This window comes from Mchenga conophoros, linkage group LG23 (assembly GCF_057382185.1).
Source record: "Mchenga conophoros isolate Kocher_MC1m ecotype Shallow Benthic linkage group LG23, M_conophoros_male_GT1.1, whole genome shotgun sequence".
Classification (NCBI taxonomy): domain Eukaryota; kingdom Metazoa; phylum Chordata; class Actinopteri; order Cichliformes; family Cichlidae; genus Mchenga; species Mchenga conophoros.
The window spans coordinates 38,523,659-38,543,086 of NC_140547.1; the positions used below are offsets into that span (position 1 = coordinate 38,523,659).

The 19,428-nt window shown below is 38.2% G+C and overlaps 1 protein-coding gene across 2 annotated transcripts in view; it reads left to right on the plus strand.

Moving 5' to 3' along the window:
• Positions 1-19,428, plus strand: part of LOC146547776 (interleukin-1 receptor accessory protein-like 1-B) — a 342,110-nt gene that overhangs the window by 13,935 nt on the left and 308,747 nt on the right. For both annotated transcript variants that reach the window (XM_085265749.1, XM_085265750.1), the window contains exon 2: positions 11,037-11,134. In XM_085265749.1, coding sequence (XP_085121875.1) covers positions 11,053-11,134 — 82 coding nt within the window. In that variant the 5' untranslated portion in view covers positions 11,037-11,052. The remainder of the gene's footprint in view (positions 1-11,036; positions 11,135-19,428) is intronic.

Below are 19,428 nucleotides of genomic sequence, written 5' to 3' on the forward strand. Positions count from 1 at the left end.
AAGCTACCCAAACTCATGCTAGCTTGAGTAGCTGCATATATAAAACTATTGAAGCTAGCATGGATAGTTTTATATTTTAACTGAAGGTCCTTCAGCTTCTTTCGTGGCTCGGTTGTGAAGCCTTATCAAGTGATGAGTACAAGTTATTTGGTTGTTGCTCATTACTTTGTAGTTGGTAATTGTTTGCAGGGCTGTCAAAAGACTTGAATTTGAACTTGATATCTCTATCAGTGAAAATCCTCAGTAAAATAGGCTGCCACTGTTTGTCTCTAGTTGCTGGAATTTGAATGAAAAGAACTGGATTAGTAGGAAAACAATGGATTTTGAACGAAAACAACAGAATTAGAATGACAACAACGGAATTTGAATGAAAACACAGGAATTTGAAGAAGAACAACCGAATTTGAATGAGAAAAACAGAATTAGAATGAGAACAACGGAATTTGAATGAAAACAACTCGATTAGAAGGAAAACAACGGCTTTTGAACAAAAACAACAGAATTAGAATGACAACAACGGATTTTGAACTAAATTAACAGAATTAGACTGAAAATAACAAAATTTGAATGAAAAACCAGGATTAGAATGACAAGAATGGAATTTGAATGAAAACAATGGCTTTTGAATGAAAACAACGGAATTAGAATGACAAGAACGGAATTTGAATGAAAACACAGGAATTTGAAGAAGAACAACTGAATTTGAATGAAAAAACAGGATTAGAATGACAACAACGGAATTTAAATGAAAAGAACTCGATTAGAAGGAAAACAACGGATTTTGAACTAAATTAACAGAATTAGAATGAAAATAACAAAATTTGAATGAAAAACCAGGATTAGAATGACAAGAATGGAATTTGAATGAAAACAACGGCTTTTGAACAAAAACAACAGAATTAGAATGACAACAACGGATTTTGAACTAAATTAACAGAATTAGAATGAAAATAACAAAATTTGAATGAAAAACCAGGATTAGAATGACAAGAATGGAATTTGAATGAAAACAACGGCTTTTGAATGAAAACAACAGAATTAGAATGACAAGAACGGAATTTGAATGAAAACACAGGAATTTGAAGAAGAACAACTGAATTTGAATGAAAAAACAGGATTAGAATGACAACAACGGAATTTGAATGAAAAGAACTCGATTAGAAGGAAAACAACGGCTTTTGAACAAAAACAACAGAATTAGAATGAAAAGAACGGAATTAGAATGAAAACACCAGAATTTGAATGAAACACAGAAATTTGAAGAAGAACAACTGAATTTGAATGAACACAACTGATTTAGAATGAAAAGAACTTAACTAGAATGAAAACAACAACATTTCAATGAAAAAACAGGATTAGAATGAAGAGAATGGAATTTGAATGAGAACAACAGAATTAGAATGACAAGAACGGAATTTGAACTAAATTAACAGAATTAGAATGAAAATAACAACATTTGAATGAAAAAACAGGATTAGAATGGAGAGAACAGAATTTGAATGACAAGAACGGAATTTGAATGAAAAGAACTGGATTAGTAGGAAAACAACGGCTTTCGAATGAAAACAACAGAATTAGAATGAAACACAGAAATTTGAATGGAAACAACATAATTAGAATGAACACAACTGATTTAGAATGAAAAGAACGGAATTTGAATGAAAACACTGGAAGTTGAAAGAAAACACCGGAAGTTGAAAGAAATCAACAAAATTTGAATGAAAACAACAGAATTAGAATGACAACAACGGATTTTGAATTAAATTAACAGAATTAGAATGAAAATGACAAAATTTGAATGAAAAAACAGGATTAGAATGACAACAACGGATTTTGAACTAAATTAACAGAATTAGAATGAAAATGACAAAATTTGAATGAAAAAACAGGATTAGAATGGAGAGAACAGAATTTGAATGACAAGAACGGAATTTGAATGAAAGCACCGAAAACACTCTAGTCGATTTTTTCAGACTTTAAAATAAGCATAACCAATTCTAGACAAAACTATTGTGCTATCCTGTTAAATTAACACTGTCTATTAACATCACAGATGGGCAGGACTAATTTTCTTGCTGCCTAGCTCTCACATTCATATTACGGTTTAATTTTTAGCCTTAGCCGCTAGGAGCTAAGTTGATGATAACAAATGGCTAAAGTGGCTTTTGGAAAGTAGTTTCAGTTGCTCCCTTATTTCCCAAGGGGTCGTCACGTGTTTGGTTTGACGCAGACGTTACACCGGATACCCTTTCAGCCTGGTTCTGCTGGAGGTAAAAAGAAGTTTTTTTTCTTCCCACTGTCACCAAGTGCTTGCTCATAGGAGGGTTGTCTGATTGTTGGGGTTTTCTTTGTATTGTTATAGAATCTTTTTCTTGCAATATAAAGTGCCTTGAGGTGACTATTACTGTGACTTGGCTCTATATAAATAAAATTGAATTGAATTGGCTGTGACCCTGCCTCTCTGTAGCAGTACTGTATGAAGTTATGTGTAAGTTGGAGGAGGTGAAGATGACACTGTTTGTGCTGATACTAGTCCAGCTGTAACATTTGCTTTTGATTAATATCAGAGGATAAGTTTGATAAGTTCTAGCTGGTCGTGCCAAGTTCTAGTTTAAATAACCCTCTCACATACACTGTTCTATATCAATCAGCGGTATCCTTCCCACTTATAGTCACTCACCTCAGAGTTGGGTGAACTTAGGAGCAGCCCACTTCATGTTGCCAGTTGTCGTTACAAGTGACTTGATTTAATTGCCATTCCATGGTCTGTCACCGCATCCTTCTCTTCCTGGGGGGATGCTCATTAAGAATAAAGAATGAGCCAGATGCTAACTGGCAATTGTTCTAATAGTATAAAGGGGGCACTTTACCTTAAGCAATGTACCGCGGTAACATCTGGGAGTCCTTACAGCACGTTTACAAGAAAAGTCTGCTTTGAGGGTGGTAGCGTTGTTTCAAAGAGTGCTTAATGATCTGCAATGTAGCAAAAGAGAAGCATCATCAGTATTAATTTACCAGTCTGTGAATCATCACTGTAATATTTTGTTATAAATCAATATCCATCAGAGTTCATTTAAAACTTTTAGACAGCTTGAAAAGCAGCAACAAACAACTCTTTGACAGTCTGGACAGGTGTCTCTGTTTTGATAAATCAACATCTATTAACGCTGTAAAATTTAGTGGTGAGATGTTGTATAGAGAGTTATTGAGATAACTCAGTTAGACTGATGTTAATTACTTTCATAAACTAGGGATATTCTAAATATAAAGCCAGTGTTACCTGCCATTAACATCTCTGTTTACTGCTTGGCACCATCTCATGACGCCTCTCATGGTCGCCTTCCAAGAACCCTCAACCTCTCCTCTGCTTTCACGTCTTCTTCTCGGTAGCTCCCGAAGGATCTCGCTTTAGCCTTGCCCTGGAATATCCAAAGAGAGTTTCATTCATTTAATGTCATAGTTATTTCCTTGACAGCCAGGCGGGATAAAGAATCTAGTTAGCAGTCAGCTCAGGGACTGGGACTAAGACTTGGACATGACTGCAAAGACAGTTTGTATGTGTGCCTGTGTGTGTATGTTTGTGTGTGTCCTTAGATTCCCTTGCAACTGTTTTTCTACCTGATGGTTCACTAAAAACTCCTAAGACCAAAAACTGTATAGTGCATCAGTCACATTTGACCCATTTTGCAACCACAGCTATCCCCATCTTATACCCTTTAGATGGAATGCAGTTTTAAGGCACTTGAACTTTTCTGACCTAGAAGCTACATATACTGTCTATGCTAGGACCCTACTCATGCAGGCCTATAATCTGATCAGTGAACCTCTTGAACCTCTTGGCAACCACCAGTGGCTAGGAACAAATATGTGATATGTAAGAAATTGACAAGGGGTTGCTGGAGATTGAAAGCGCAAAATTGATTGCAACAAGCAATGACACTGTTAAAAGTACAATGCAAACTGTAAATATGGACTATAGTATTTGCCTTCAAAATAATTGTTGCACCTCTTGATATTTGAAGCTGTAAGGCAAAACCTTTAATTTGAAGGTGAACATTTTGCTGTTTGCGTTGCATTTTTGCAGGTTTCCCTACAGCTCAAGGATTAATAGTGATTGTTTGCTGACAAGTCAGTGTCTTCCACGTAAACTATGGATGACCACTGCAATTTGCTAGCAATCAAAGCAATCACAATGAAGATTTTGTGTATTTCCTGACCAATCACCAGTTGGTCGGGGAATGCAATACTTATAAAATGCTTATTGCTCTGTGGCAAAATCATGAGGTTGAAAAAGTGATAATTACAATGTGTTCCAGGAATCATAAAAGCAAATTATTCCCATCCTCAGTAATATTTCTGTAAATGTAGTCTGTCGTTTTCTACTTTAACATGCAGGCAGTAGTTCTCACGTTTTTTTGGAGTCATTTTGATATAATTTTAAGCAAAATGATGTTCCTAAAATTGTCAAAGGGGTGTTGAAACAACATGTGAACAATCCTGTAGCGAGTTAAACATTTGCATAAAATGTATTAATACTTCAATGAATCGTGCAGAGAGGTGAAATGAATGAATATGTGACAGACTTGTCCAAAATCTCTTGGGGATTGGGTATGTGCCAAGCTCTTTAAATAGGTTGCTGTGGTTTTGTCTGACTCAATGACCTCAGCATTTTTAAAATTCTCACAGCATGGCACCCTCATGAAAATAAAATGAGTTTGGCATCATATTGTAGCTAGATGGTTAACTAATAAAAAATTCCCATTTCCCAAAGCACATAGCCAGTAGCCTCAATGTGTCACTTAGCATCCATTCAAATATGCAGTTTTAAAACTGCTTTATTCTTACCACAAATGGCAGCTAATGAAAACCGTTGCATACATTTTTGCTACTCAACCACTTTTTGCTGCTTGTTATTTATTCACATGTGTGCCCTTGATCATTAAAAGCCATTTTTCTTCTGGTTCCTGCACCAAACAATGACGTTTATGGTATTAAACATGTGAATTTGAAAAACAACCGCTTCTTTCTCTTTCACTTCCTGGGTACGGTACATATCAGGAACATGGAGGCTTGCAAGGCAAGGTTATTAGATAATCTAAAATGGAAAAATTCAGTGAAGAGAGCACAGACTGTGGGTGGGAGATTGTGGGTGTGTGTGCGTCAGCCAAGGGTGTAAGGGCCTGAAAAGTGTTTTTCACAAATAGAAATGTTAATAACTCACCAAGCAGAGTAGATATCAATTTATCGAGTGGAGGTAGGGGACAGAGGGGTAACGGCTAGAGGCAGTGAGGCTGTATGTCCATAATGAGTAAGCACATGTTATGTTTGGGAATTTTTTTTCTTTTTGGCATTATGTGAATCAAATCACCCGTAGTGACCTTGGTAAGAACAAAGTTAAAATTAGATCCTGCATTTTTTTTTTTACCTTTAAACGATTGTATTATTTGTAAAAATTTTTGAGAACTACAAGAAGCCTCGGAGAGCACATCCTCTGCCAAGACCAGTGCCTTATTTTCTGCTTTTTTTGGCTTCTCCCCGTAGAGGTCACCAAAGCGGATCATCTGTCTCCATCTCACCCTATGTCTAGAGGTATTCCCCTTTTCCTCCTGCCTGGCAACTCCATGCTTAAAATCCTTTGACCAGTTTACAAATTTTGTCATTTTAAAAGAAAGAATGCACACCAAGTTATAACGAAGTATGTCTTTGCCTGTGGTCTAAATCTGCACCACATTTCATGACTTTCACTTTGGCAGTTTTAAATAAACTACCAGACAGACTTTCACTTTAAAATTGCCAGTCAGCATTCCTGTGAAAAAGAGTAATGATTGTATAATTTTGACACACATGGCCGTCAGACTGAGCCAAGGTTTGAATCCAGGATGAAACGCTCAGCAATGGATGAACAAACACAGACAAAGAGTCCAAGTTTTACACTTCAGTTCAATCAAAGCTCCAGCCCACAGATCTGAAATCTTTACCCAATAACCGGGACAAGAATTTATGTCATCCGAATTTGTCCGTAATTGCTTCTTCCTGTTAGTTCCCATTGGTTTCCCGGGTAACAGAGAAACGAACGTCATCAAGAAACTTCAGATATGGCTGAGGAAGAAGGAAAGGGGACCCTCAATGTGAACTCCCAAAAGTGTGTGACAGAGCAAGAGAGATATAAAATTAGAGATCCGTATAAATCATCATCTCAAAGTCCATCTGGCGAGCTGTACTAAAGCGTTAAAGTCTCGGTCATAGATTTCCGAAACTGTTTGCGCGTGACTCTGAGATGCATTCCTTGGGGCTAACTCTGAACCCCGAGAGTGTTGAGAGAGTGCCCCATCTCTCTTCCTGAACCCTCCTCAAAAATAATTGAATTTTGGATGGATCCACTGAGAAGGAAGCACTGTCAGGGTAAAGACGAAAGTGGAGGCTTGAGGAAAAAAACAATCAAGGAATGAGAGGCAGGTGACAGCACCTTTTGGATGAGCTTCTCTTTAAAGGATGATACACTGTGAAATGTTTGACAGGACAAGCTTTCACAGGGGGATTTTTGAGGGAGGATTTAAAAAACCCCAAAAAACAATTTCATATTTTTCTTGGACATCTAGTATCCATTCATTTCTTGAAGGAGGATATCTCTTCTTTCCACTCTATTGTGTTTCTGATCATATTTCTGACAGTTCGACAGCTGCACTGAATCTTTCCCTTCTCAATGGCTCATAACCATGTGCCAAGAAGTAAGACGATAGCGACAATAATACATCGAAACGCGTTTCATGGTTACTGATAACAACTTGGGTGTTTGACCTCAATAAGCCCTTGAGTATGTGGCCATCTTCTTAAACATACTCCAGCAACATCAGACCCAGAGCATGAAAGTTAGACAACACAAGTCTAACTTAATTATATTTTTTCTTGGACTTGTCGGGTATGAGTGCAGTCAAACATTCCTGCTGGCTACAAGCCCTGTCTGCCACCAGCAATCAGATCACTTTCATTGGCTTTCATGCCAGTCTACTCAATACTCGAGTAATCAGTGCAATCAATTTTGAAACTATGGACTGCTTGAACTGTGGCAAATCTATGCTTTCTATTGGACAGACCGATAAAAAAGGAGTAACCACAGAGTGTTGTTATAATTAACCGATCATGCTGGGAGGAGGAAGATGATAGGATATTTAGGGTTAGAGAGATATCTTGTTAAACAAAAAAAGCAAGCTGTTCAAAGTCGACTGCAGCCATAAAAAAAGCTTCAAACACCAACCTCAGTGAGAAATGATGGATTGCAAACACAAGAAAACCTGGCTGCCAGATGAATGCATCAGCTTGTATGCCGAATTAATATATTTTGTGCTTTTTGCATGACGTTTCACAATTGTTCACAAAACGCTCAAAAGTTTCACCTGATGCTCAAATATGCCCGAAGTGAACGGAATTCTGTTTTTCATGTTGGCACAAAATAGCAACCACTTACTCCGCAAACATTTTTTTTACAAGCTCAACTAAGGGCTGCCTTCTGCAGTTGAATTCAGGACAACCACACCCACGATTGATGGGATTGACAGCCACAGGCCCACATCATACAGTCAGGTCCATGTGTTTTTGGACAGTGGCACAGCATTTGTAATTATTCCTCTGTATAACATTACAGTGGAGTTGAAATCATTGATGTGATTAAAGTGCAGACCTTCAGCTTCAATTCAAGGGGTTTCAGCAGTAACCAGAAAATTGATTGACATGCAGTTTTATGGGCTTGGATTTTTATTTTTATTTTTTTAAACTGGCAATATGTGGTCCAACGAATGAAAACTAAAGTGGGTGATCACAAATTCTTTCCTTGGTTAAGAAAATCTTCTTCACCACATCAAAGTAAGTCAAGTTAAGGCAAATTCAGTGTCTGCAATCAAGAGATATCTTCATGAATGTAGCCACAAAGGGTTTACAACAAGGTGCAAACCATTGACTACACTCACGAACAAGAATGACAAATAAGAGTTTGCCAGAAAACATCTGAAAGAGCCTGCACAGCTGTGAAAAGTATACTTTGGAGAGACCAAGACTAATTTGTACCAGACAGATGGGCAGAGAAAAGTATAGAGAGAGCTCATAAATCATATCGCATCATCGGTTAAACATGGTGGAGACAATGTTACAGCATGGGCCTGTGAAACTGGATCACTAGTGTTTATTGATGATGTGAATGCTGATTGAAGTAGCAGGATATATTCTGAAGTCTACAGGGCTGTACTCTGGATGGATAATAAGCCAAAGCATAGTGCAAAAGCAACCAAAGAGTTTTTCAAGACAAAGAAATGGGACATTCTTCGATGTCCTTAATCTGAACCCAATAGAGCACGCTTACTCTGAAGACAAAACTGAAGGCAGAAAGTCACAAACGTGTACCAACTTACGGTGGCTGCATTAAAGGCCCCACAGAGCATCTCAAGGGAGGAAACACAGTATTTACTCCATGGCTTCTAGAGTTCAAGGAGTCACTCATTCAAGAGGGTTTAAGAAAAGTACCTTATATACCTATATTTTAATTTATGTTAGTCTTCCTATTTTCAGGGGCTAATCAGTAACTGGACACACTGTGTATAAAAATGGATGTAATATCTAAATTTCTATTTTAATACTTTTGTTAAACCCCTGGAAATAGAGCTGAAATTCTGTGCTTTAATCACATCTTGATTTTCTGACTTAAAATTCACTGTGGTAGTATACAAAAGGAAAATTACAAAGGATCTGCCATTATCCTAAATGTATGGCCCAAACTGTTAGTACAGTGTGCACAAGGTTTTTTCACAATTCAAAAACTTTGACTTGGAACAACATAAGCAAAGTTTTATCAGCACTGTATGGATTCCTTACAAAACACTGGTGTTGCATCTATGTTCAGCACTGGGAAGACTCACTGCATACACAGAGCCCACAGAACAGGACATCATTTGGTCCAGACTGAGTCTGTTTACCCTGCTGCTCTTCTGGCAGGAGATGCAAGAGTCTGCTGACGGCGGGGCAGCTTCTTCTCTCAGACTGTAAGACTTTTCAACACCCCTTGAAGTTCACCATCAATAAAGGCTCAAATGTCAATAATCCAAACTAACTTTGCTCTATATAGTCCACATCACACCCTAAAAAAATAAACTAGTTTTAAAATATATTTTAATGATAAAACACTGAATGCAGTGCTGAATTTATTTATTTAATTTTGGAGGATAAAGCTGGCATTGCATATCCTATTTTGTCTCTTCGCTTTTATCCATTTTTGTAATATCATACCACGTTACCTTACTGTTGCATGTCTGTACACTTGGATCATATATTTCTCAAGTTCCTATGAAAAAATAGACCAGTATCTTCAACAACAGCTTTGTGAAACTTGAATTATGGAGCCAATTTCCTCCCACTACCTGATTCTTCTGTATATTTAAACCCATCATTTGTTCCTATTTTGGCAAAGCTATATTTACACCCCAAGAGAATAAGAGCATTACTGTATTTTCCTCATCAGTATAGTCAGTACCAACAAAATTAATTACAGCACATCACGAGTGCACTTTCTTAACCTTTTCAGTGGTGCTCTCTTTGATTTTTACAGTCTTGGATATCACTGTTAGCCGCAGGGACACAGAACAGAACTGGTGATTCAGTTACTTCCTCTGTGTTCAAACCAAAGAAAGGGGCCACAGGTTTTGTGCTAATGTTGCAGACTTGCACCCACCATGGAAAACTAATTAAAAAGATAAGATTTTTCTGTAGTGACGTGTAGCTTTTCTGAGGTGGCATTGGTTGCAGAAAGCAAGAGCCGATGACAATAAGCCTTTGACAAGAGGGAACGCAGCAATGTCGCCATATTTGGCTGCTGCCCAGTTTCGCATGCCTCCGAATTTCTCAAGAGTTATTGTGACTGTTCAGAGTTTCTCCAAAAAGGCTTTCTGATACAGCTTTTCAGGCTTCAATGTGAAGCATCTTTGTCCTGACTGAAATGCCATTTGAAGGACCCTTGTAGCCTATGGAGGAATTTTAGAACCAAGTGTATTGCTGAGGAATGTTTGTAGCTGCTGGCAAAGTCTGAATAAACACTATTAACTGCAGCGAACTTTGGGCCCATCTGTTTTATCTTAGATTAAATTGGCTTGAAGGTGTACTTTATCATCTCACTAATAAATCAAAGAATCCCTGTGTGTTCGTCAATCCATCATTTTCAGCATACTCCTGTGTATTGCAGGGGACCCGAGTAAGCGCAGAGATGGTTTGGGGCAGTCGTTGTCTTTAATGCAAAGATACAGTTCTTTTCTTTATTAGGAAACAGACCTGTCTTGCATATTACATTAAAATATCCCATAATACATACATCATAATGACAGTTAATTGAGTGTTTAAGTTCATCATTCTAGCACACACATGGATTCAGGCAGGAATTCGTAATTGGAGTGTAATAGCTTTAAACCTACTGCGTTTGACTGGCATCGATTGAAATGCCATCTTATCCCCATTATCACCGCAATTAGTGTCACTACAAGCTACAATTTAAGGAGTTTTCAATATATTAAGCCAGATTCACTGTTATCCACTTCTCACAGAGCATTTCCGAACATTTGTGCTCACAGAGAGATACCCAGATCTGAGCAGGCGCCTGATTGTGTTATTTTGGTTGCAAGTAAAGGGGGATGAGTGTTGAAGGTAGTTGACAAAGCAGAAAAGCCTGGTTTGGCTTGATAGAGATGCATCTTGACATTTCATTAACAGCATTGCCCTGATTATACAATAAGTCCCTGAAGAGGTGCTAATATAAATAAAGCAGAAGCAGATAAACAAAATTTGCACATAGAGATGCTGATTTTTTTCCAACTGACCTTAAGGCTGATAGAAACTCTGTAATTATTGGCTCAGGACCTTTTTCTTTTCTTTTTTTTTTTTTTTTTTTTTTAAGGAAACATCTTCTGCCAAAATCATTGTCTTTTATTTTTCTTGGATGGTTTCAGCACATTCACAGCTTGCCTCAGTATGGAGTTATAACACATGCTTTTCTTTCTTTGTAGGACTGATAAAAAAAAAATGAAAGCTCCCATCCCTCTTCTGATCCTGCTTCATGCTGTTGTGGTCCACTGCCTGAAAGTTGTGTCGAAGAGAGGCTCAGGTAAGTCTCATCTCTGTACGGAGTATTGTGCAAAAGTCGTGAGCCACCTCACGCTTCCAAGGACCCAGGCTCATAATTTTAAAAAAGTGGCCTTGAACAATAGTTTGAGCTTTCTGAAGGTCTTTCAAAGTTGTTCTTTGGATGTTTGCTGCTTTTACACTAATTGTCAGTTTAGTCCTGACCATTTTCACAGGAATACAACACTGTATCTACACATAAATTGCAGTGTTGGGCACTTTCTGCCTGTCACAAAACGTATAATGTTTCCCAGTTCCTTTACCTGAATCTCTGCTAAATGCCAAACATACAGTAACATTATGGCAGACATAAAATAGTCTTTTTATTCAGCAAAGCCTGGTATAGGGCCGGAGAGGTCCTGCACTTTTGCAGAAGTCTCGTCAGAAATGGTCTCAGTGGAAGGGTGGCTGTCACGAAGCCATTCTTAAGGGAAACTGGGAGAAAAGGTTGATTTATGGCAAATTACACAAGAACTGGACTGAAAGAGAGTCAACAGATCTCATGAAATCCAAATTTGACAACAGTTTAAAACAGAAATTTCAATGTGTACAGAGGAGGTCAGGAAAGAGAGACAGCCATCTGGAAAACACGGTGGAGGCACTGTCATGGTTTGGGTCTTCAGAAAGCCAGTGGTGTTGTGGGTGGATTGGCCTCCACAGAGCCTGGACCTCAACAGTAGTGGAAGATCATCTTGAACATCAGAAAACAGAGCAAAAGGCAGCCGAAATCTAAAGAGTTTTGAATGTCCTTCAAGAAGCCTGGAGAACTGCTTTAAGAAACGACTGGAAAGCTGCCTATGAGAGTTGTGCTGAAGAATAAAAGCGGTCATACCATATATCAACTATGATTTGAATTTGATTGCTCATTGGAATTCTCCAAACTCTGATTTTGTCTTATGTGTTGTATTTCCATTTATGCTTGCACGTTTCAAAAAGTCACTATACCTAATTCACGTTTTGCTAGTAAAATATAAAGAAATGATATTGGCTCAAGACTTTTGCACAATGCTGCATATGTAAATAGTTTTAACATTACTCCATATCCAACAGTACCTACAACAACCACATTAATTTGCAGATATTTCCTTGAACCTACCAAAACTTCACCAAGGCTCAGTACTGACCCACACATACAGTTCTTACACACACACTGGACTTTCTGGACTTTGGTTTTGCACAACACTGGTCACTATATTCTTCATTTCCGGTTAATACTTGTACAGCTGCTGTTATTGTGTATATATTTATTTATATTTAGATTTCTTCATACATTCTTATATAGTTCTATATTGTGTATTGTGTATTTTGTTGTACAGTTATTTTATTTTCAACTTTAATTTATATATTTATCTTTATCTTATTCTTCCCAGTTAAATTTACCCTTCATTCTAATTTGTGTTGTACAGTTATTTCATTTTTAACCTTAATTTATATTCTATTCCTTCCTAGTTAAATTTACCCTTTTTAATTTTTCATATTTATTTCCTATCTTATTCATAGCCTTTTCCTTTTTTTGTTTTCTTTAGGTCACGAGCAGTTGTCCAAGCATTTCACTACATATCGTACTGTGTATGACTGTGTACGTGACAAATAAAATTTGAATTTGAATTTGAATTTGTTTGCTGTAATAGAGCGAAATCACATGGTCCCACACTATGGCATTTGGAGAGTAGTCATCATACTTTGTTACCAGCTGCAAACATGTGGTATGGCTAGCTGTGTGTGTTTGTATGTCTCATGGTATTTCAAGAAGTCATTACAGGAAAAAAAATACTGAACGTTTTATCGATCCTTGCAGGCTGCAAACAGCAGCATTTATAAGTAAATAAATGAGGGGCATTTTCCATCCCTCTTTTCCGATGTGTGACTGTCACTGATCTAATACTACCTAATTGGAATCTACTGAAACAAGGTGCAGGCAGCAGTTGCATTACACTGCAATAGTAGTGACACAGGATTATATCCAGCTACAACATAAACCAAATGTAGGCACAAAAGTATCCTAGGTAGTAAAAGTGTAACATAACTACTTAATTTTGTTTAAGAATCATTGAAGTTAACATAACCTTTCAACGCTTAAGGAGTATTTTCACATAATAAAACTGAAAAAAGTTTTCTACCTGTGATGTTGTAACTTGGCTTGCTTAAAGCCCTGCTTTTACCTGCTGCAACCACATCAGTAATTTCCATCTACCATTTGCTCTTCCTGTCATATGGAGCCCAACTAGCCAGTGCTAGTTTTGCATTTGTGTCTCAAATTACCAGCTACTTACTGTCTATGCCCTTGTAGCCTGGTTGTACTCTATGTTTTTCCTCAAATGGTGAAACAAGTTTGTTGTTTTCACCTTTGGTGGGAACAGCTATGTTGGAGATTGTTGAGGTAGCTCCTTTTATAGGTAGTAAATCATCACTGGAGGTAGGGCTGTGCGATATGACCAAAATCTCATATCCCGATATAAGAATTCTATCGTCCGATAACGATATAAATCACAAAAATGTACCATTTTCTGTAAATTCTGTGAATCTCGGGCAGCTCGTCTTGCGGGAAGTGTTTCCAGCTGCGTGTCGTGTACTTGGAGTCGAGTGTTTTAACTAGAGATGGACCGATCCGATATTACGTATCGGTATCGGTCCGATACTGACCTAAATTACTGGATCGGATATCGGAGAAAAATAAAAAATGTAATCCGATGCATTAAATATCATGAAAGCACCTCACAAAACTTGCAACACGCTGTAACTCGCCTCAGAACGTCGGAGCAGTATGCATCACGTGATAGAGCAGCTGTGGCATGCGGGACCTGTCGGTGGTCTGGATAGCATGTGGAGCTTCGCTAGCAACCTGGCATTTCATCTCCGACAAAGTTATCCCCGAGAGAAGTAAAGCAAGTGTGTAAGTCCATCTCTGAATGTTTGTAAAGCATTCCCACGTTAAGCTTAACGAGCGACTGCCTCTCGCTCTCCGGCTGCTACTTCAATCGTGAAACTGCTAATGATCAGCTGATCGGCTTTTCTGTCGTGAGTCTCTCTTGTTTGTTTTTGGTCCACTTTGCGCCAGAAAGAGCAAACCAGCGGCTGAACAACAGCAGCACGTTTAAGCTTGATAAGCTGTTGTTACAATTTATTTAATATTACTTTCTACACCAGGATCTTTTTCTAGTAGCTGACGGCTGGTAACTGCGCAGGGGCAGATCTAGCAAAGTTTAGCCAGGGGGGCCGATAGGGCATTAACTGGGAAAAGGGGGCACAAAGACATACTTTTCTTTCTTATTCTCATTTAAAATGTCTAGCTTTTAATAAATAATTATCTGACACACAAAGTTTTAATTTGATGTAAAATGAATAGAAGTCAATTACTGTATATAGTGACTATTAAGTCTAATATACCCTAGTAAGCTATAGTACATTTTCCTTTGGGAAGGTACCATCTGTGCAGTCTGCAATTTTGTTGAAGAAAGATGTTGAATCTATTTAATATTTCTTGAAAAATAATTGATTTCTGTGCATTTTTTTTCACACTGCATCAAATTAAGGTTGATTACGTTGATTAAGCATCATGAGGTGGAGCGTGAGGGGTGGTTCCCTATTTTTTATTTATTTATTTTTGTTGTTGCTGGGAGTTGGAACCCTATTAGTTAGGTTGGTTAATATTTACGCTAAGTACTCTTTAAAATACCAGAATAGGGAGGATGGTGTAGGTCTAAGTTTATTAGATTGATCAGTATTGCCGAACTATGAAATATTTTTTTTGTATACAGGTATAACAGAATAGCTTTAGTGTAGTTGTTGTTTTAAACTTGAGTATGAACTTGCAGACTTGCAAAATGCAGCAAGATATTTTAAAAAACAGTTTTGTTGATTAAAAAACACTATATCGGATTCATATCGGTATCGGCAGATATCCAAATTTATGATATCGGTATCGGTATCGGACATAAAAAAGTGGTATCGTGCCATCTCTAGTTTTAACCGATGCATGAAACGATACATTTTTAGACATAAGTTGTAACAGCCGCCGTTTTCTTTGTGAGTATTTATTACACGGCGTGCTGCGGGGAAAAGCCTGTTCTAACGTTTGAGTCTAAGGTTTATTTTTTAGCACCTGGCGGCTCTTTTTTACTTCTCATCCGTAAATAATCTGCTCTTTCATGTGATTCAGTTTATTTTGAAAGGTTTATGTGGAACATAAACAAGCGGACACGCGATGCTGTTACCGTCGTTGTTGCTAAAAACATAAAAACAGTCGCTTCTCCGTCCGTAGTGGGGTTATATAAAATATAAGAGAAAGAGAGAACTTTAAGAAATTAGTATAGCCACTACAGTGACCATCAAAACGATGAAAAAATATTGCCGTAAACAGTTTATTTTGCGACACCACGAAACAAACGATAGCGTAAAATGAAACGATAGACATTTTTATATCGAACAGCCCTAATTGGAGGCTAACGCATGGCTCTTGCTCTCAGACATGCTTGGGCTTGTCTCGTTGTTGTGTGCAATAGAGAATGTAAATGCACTGTAGCAATGTTACAACAACAACATTCTTGTATCACATAAAAATTTATACCAGTATTATTAGGATAATATTGTGGCTGATGTAATACGGCACAGCCCTACTGTCAGCATGGCACAGTGTGCCTCTGGAAGCACATATTGTAACAGGAAATACCACCTAGGCTGGTTTTGAGATGTAGGGGGTGTTTATATATCTGTACTTTGTAGACAGATTCAGCCAGTGCAATTATTCAGTCACACATGTGTATTGGGTTCAGTAAAGGTGAACTTCAAAGATGGGTGTGGTGCAATCCATGAGTTATATAGTCAGGAAAAGCCAGAAGTAGTGCAGCCAAGGGGTCTCCTTTTTTCTCTAAATACTAAATAACCTTTAATCTTCTTTTGCTCAAAGCTGTCTTTATGATCCCTCTGTTTTGTTTTTAATAATCTAACCTAAAATCTTTACATCAAATCCCCTTTTTAACACTGCAGGCTGCAGTTTGCGTTCAGTGTGTCCTTCCGTTGCACAGCCAGTCAATGCAATGAACACTGCTTAGTTCAATAGTATGTGCTGGTGAGAGGAAGACACCCAATGTTCTTGGTTCTTTCTTTTTCTAGGCATGGGAAATGCACTATTGCTGCATCGAGCCTGTTAAAGTGATGACAGTTAACATTCCAGACAAACCCAGGATGATGACAAAATCAAGCGATGCATCATGCATCAGGTGGCATGCTGGTTACAGAGTTTTTATGTTGGCTAAATGACTGCCAGCATGTTTGATGGCAGTTTGGAAAATTACACGAACAAAGAAAATAAACCAAAAAAACTAAGGGAAACAATGTGGGCTATATACACACCAGGGAGACGGGAAACATGTTATATTATAATATTATATGAAAAGAAGTACATGCCTGAAAGTCCCACATATTAGCATTCTCACACTTAAAACAAGCCAGTTTAATAGTGAGTGAAACAATGATCGGTGAGTATTTTTTTCCTGATGGACTAATCATGGAGTTGTGGCCTTTGTAGAAAATCAGATGTTTACATGAGCGTCTCATGTCTCCATCTCAAGAGTAATTAAAAATGTAGATGCAAGCTAGAAATATCAACACTGGCATATATAAGGCAGTGTACTGCCAGTCTTTTCTTTTCTTTTTTTGCAACAGCTGCTTGCATCTAATATCTTTTTACCAATGCATATTGGACGCAGGTGCGGGGATGGCCCAAGGTTCATCAAAGGGCTTTCTGCTTTTCCAGCAGAAGTCCCCACGGGCCATCTCTTCGGATGCTTCACGAGCCATTGCCTGGGGCAAGGATTTGAAACGTGTCCACTGATAAATGAACACCCCGTTCGAGCCAGACCTCTGGCTTTTGTTCCTTTTCTTTTAGATTGCACAGCTTTATTAGAAGCCACACTGGTTGCAAGTTAAAGCTCCATTGTAAAAATGGGATTCTGGGCAATGAAAGCCAGTTTGAAATTGCATTGCTTTCATTTTTATGGAACAGAAAGAAGCAGCGGGAGTGGGCAGGTGAGTATCCCAGTGATGCAGGTGTTTTGTTTTTGTTTTTTTTAAATCGGTGTTTCTTTTGTTTCAGACAAATCTAGTGGAGGGTTTGTTTTTACATTTTTTTTGTTTGCTTTTTTATGTTGCATGTTTATTGCATAAAGTATCTGGGTTTATGTTCTCATTCAAGAGCCAAAACTTGAATCACAGCATGGCTTTTCTTTGATAGAAGTCCTGGCGTGTGGAGGACGTGTTATATACTGTCAAAATCCTGCAAACAATTCAAGTTTTGGTTGGCTTTTACAGCTGTAAAGCTTTTACTTGCCAAACGCTTTGGCTCAAATGTGGAAATACATCAATTTAAATGGCCTGGCCTGGTAAATGGTCGTTACTAGTCCCTAAGGACCCCAAAGCGCTTTACACATTCAGTCATCCACCCATTCACACACACATTCACACACTGGTGATGGCAAGCTACATTGTAGCCACAGCCACCCTGGGGCGCACTGACAGAGGCAAGGCTGCCGGACACTGGCGCCACCGGGCCCTCTGACCACCACCACCACATTTAGTGTAAACCAGAACAGTTAAAGGAAAAAGGAAAAATCAATAAGTCAAATGTTTGAATCTCTAGTAAGACAAATGCATGGGGCTTTACTGTATACTGTGAAAACTGTTTCAGCCCATTAAGTGAAATTCAACAACCTGACTGACTTCCTTAGGCACGAAGACTCCGTGATGTTGCACTTGCCTGCTGTTTTGCCGGGTCACACAATCACACAAAACCTGCAGAGCGCTGCACACGTGCACTGCTATCATCCGTACATTATTAAATTCCAAACACTCATCTCTGAGTAATGCTTTGTCTGCATTTGTACTCTGAGTGGAACGGTGCAAAAACATGCACCGCATATCTGCCATACTAATCCTCAGCATGCATAGGTAGCACAATGTATGCGTTTGTCCTCTGCTGTGGTTCCTCTTTGTTAGAATGCTGATATGGCCTGAATGGTTGGGCGAACAGAATAATTATGTGTATTTTTGCTTAATACAGCATATCAAGATAGATGTTGGAGTAAACCCCCAACCCTCCCAACTCCTGGATGCACTTCCACTGTTCGGTATTTTCAGGAGATGATGTTCAATCCATGGTGTAAACATTGAAGGTATTTTTTTGGAGTCAGGTTTCTTTAACTTGAAACATCTTGTACGGTTGTTTCTTGGAGGCTATTGTGTGTACGGACACCGGCACTAACAGGTGAAAATCACTTATTTGAGAATTGTTCATTCATTTCTCATTAAATAATGAACTATACCCAGAAGTCTTCATTTATTACTCTAGCTCTGAGAGCAATTGCTGACATTTAAAGGAGGAAAAATGCAGAAACAAATTATTTAGGAGGCCTTTTGATAAATATTTGGCACAGACAGCAAAATTATGAGTTGGAAAGTCATTTTTGGACAATTTGTGTAATCAAAGTTTCTGATCTGTGCTTGGTCATTAAAAAAGTGCCTTCTAATAATGGGTTGTGTTGCTGTTATTGTTTTAAATGCACAATCAGCTCCCTTGTTGGCCACTTTTGCTGTACTATACAATAGCTGCTCAGCAGAGCTGTGTGATGAATCCCTGAAAGTGCAGGTTTTGTTACTCGTCGGTGAGCTGAATGGAGAAGAGTCCTCTTTCGATGCAGCGCACAGCCATTTTTGATTTGATATGAAATAGAAACTTGAAAGATCACATAAGGTCTCTCTTTAGCCTCTCTGAGGTAATACCTATGCATTTATTCTTCTTCTCACCTCTGAACATGGATTGCAATCAGAGTGAAAAGGAGCTTCAGAGGTCCTGAATGCAGAGCAGAATAAAAGAGCATGCACCTGGGCACTGCAAATGGAGCTAAACAAGTTGAATGCATCCTAAATACAGTAAGAGATTTCTAAAATGTTTCACTGGCAACACCACTACTGTGTTACACTCTGGCTTTTGCTGGGTCCTTTTATCTTTCTGTTGGCCTATTTGCTTGTGTATCTGTTTGAGATATTTACTGCAATGCATCTCAGCTGTTTAACATGTCTGCAAATAAAACACTGGCTGCTTTGTGAACTGGACCTGCAATCAGGCCAACAAATACAGTCTTGCATGAGCTGTCTTTTATTTTTGAAGGGTAAAAAACCCATATTATATGGAAAAGACAGGCTTAACCAACACACTGTTAACTACTGATTTGTTACCAACTGAGGTTCTAGTTTTGCTAATAAAAAAAAATGGCTTAAAAA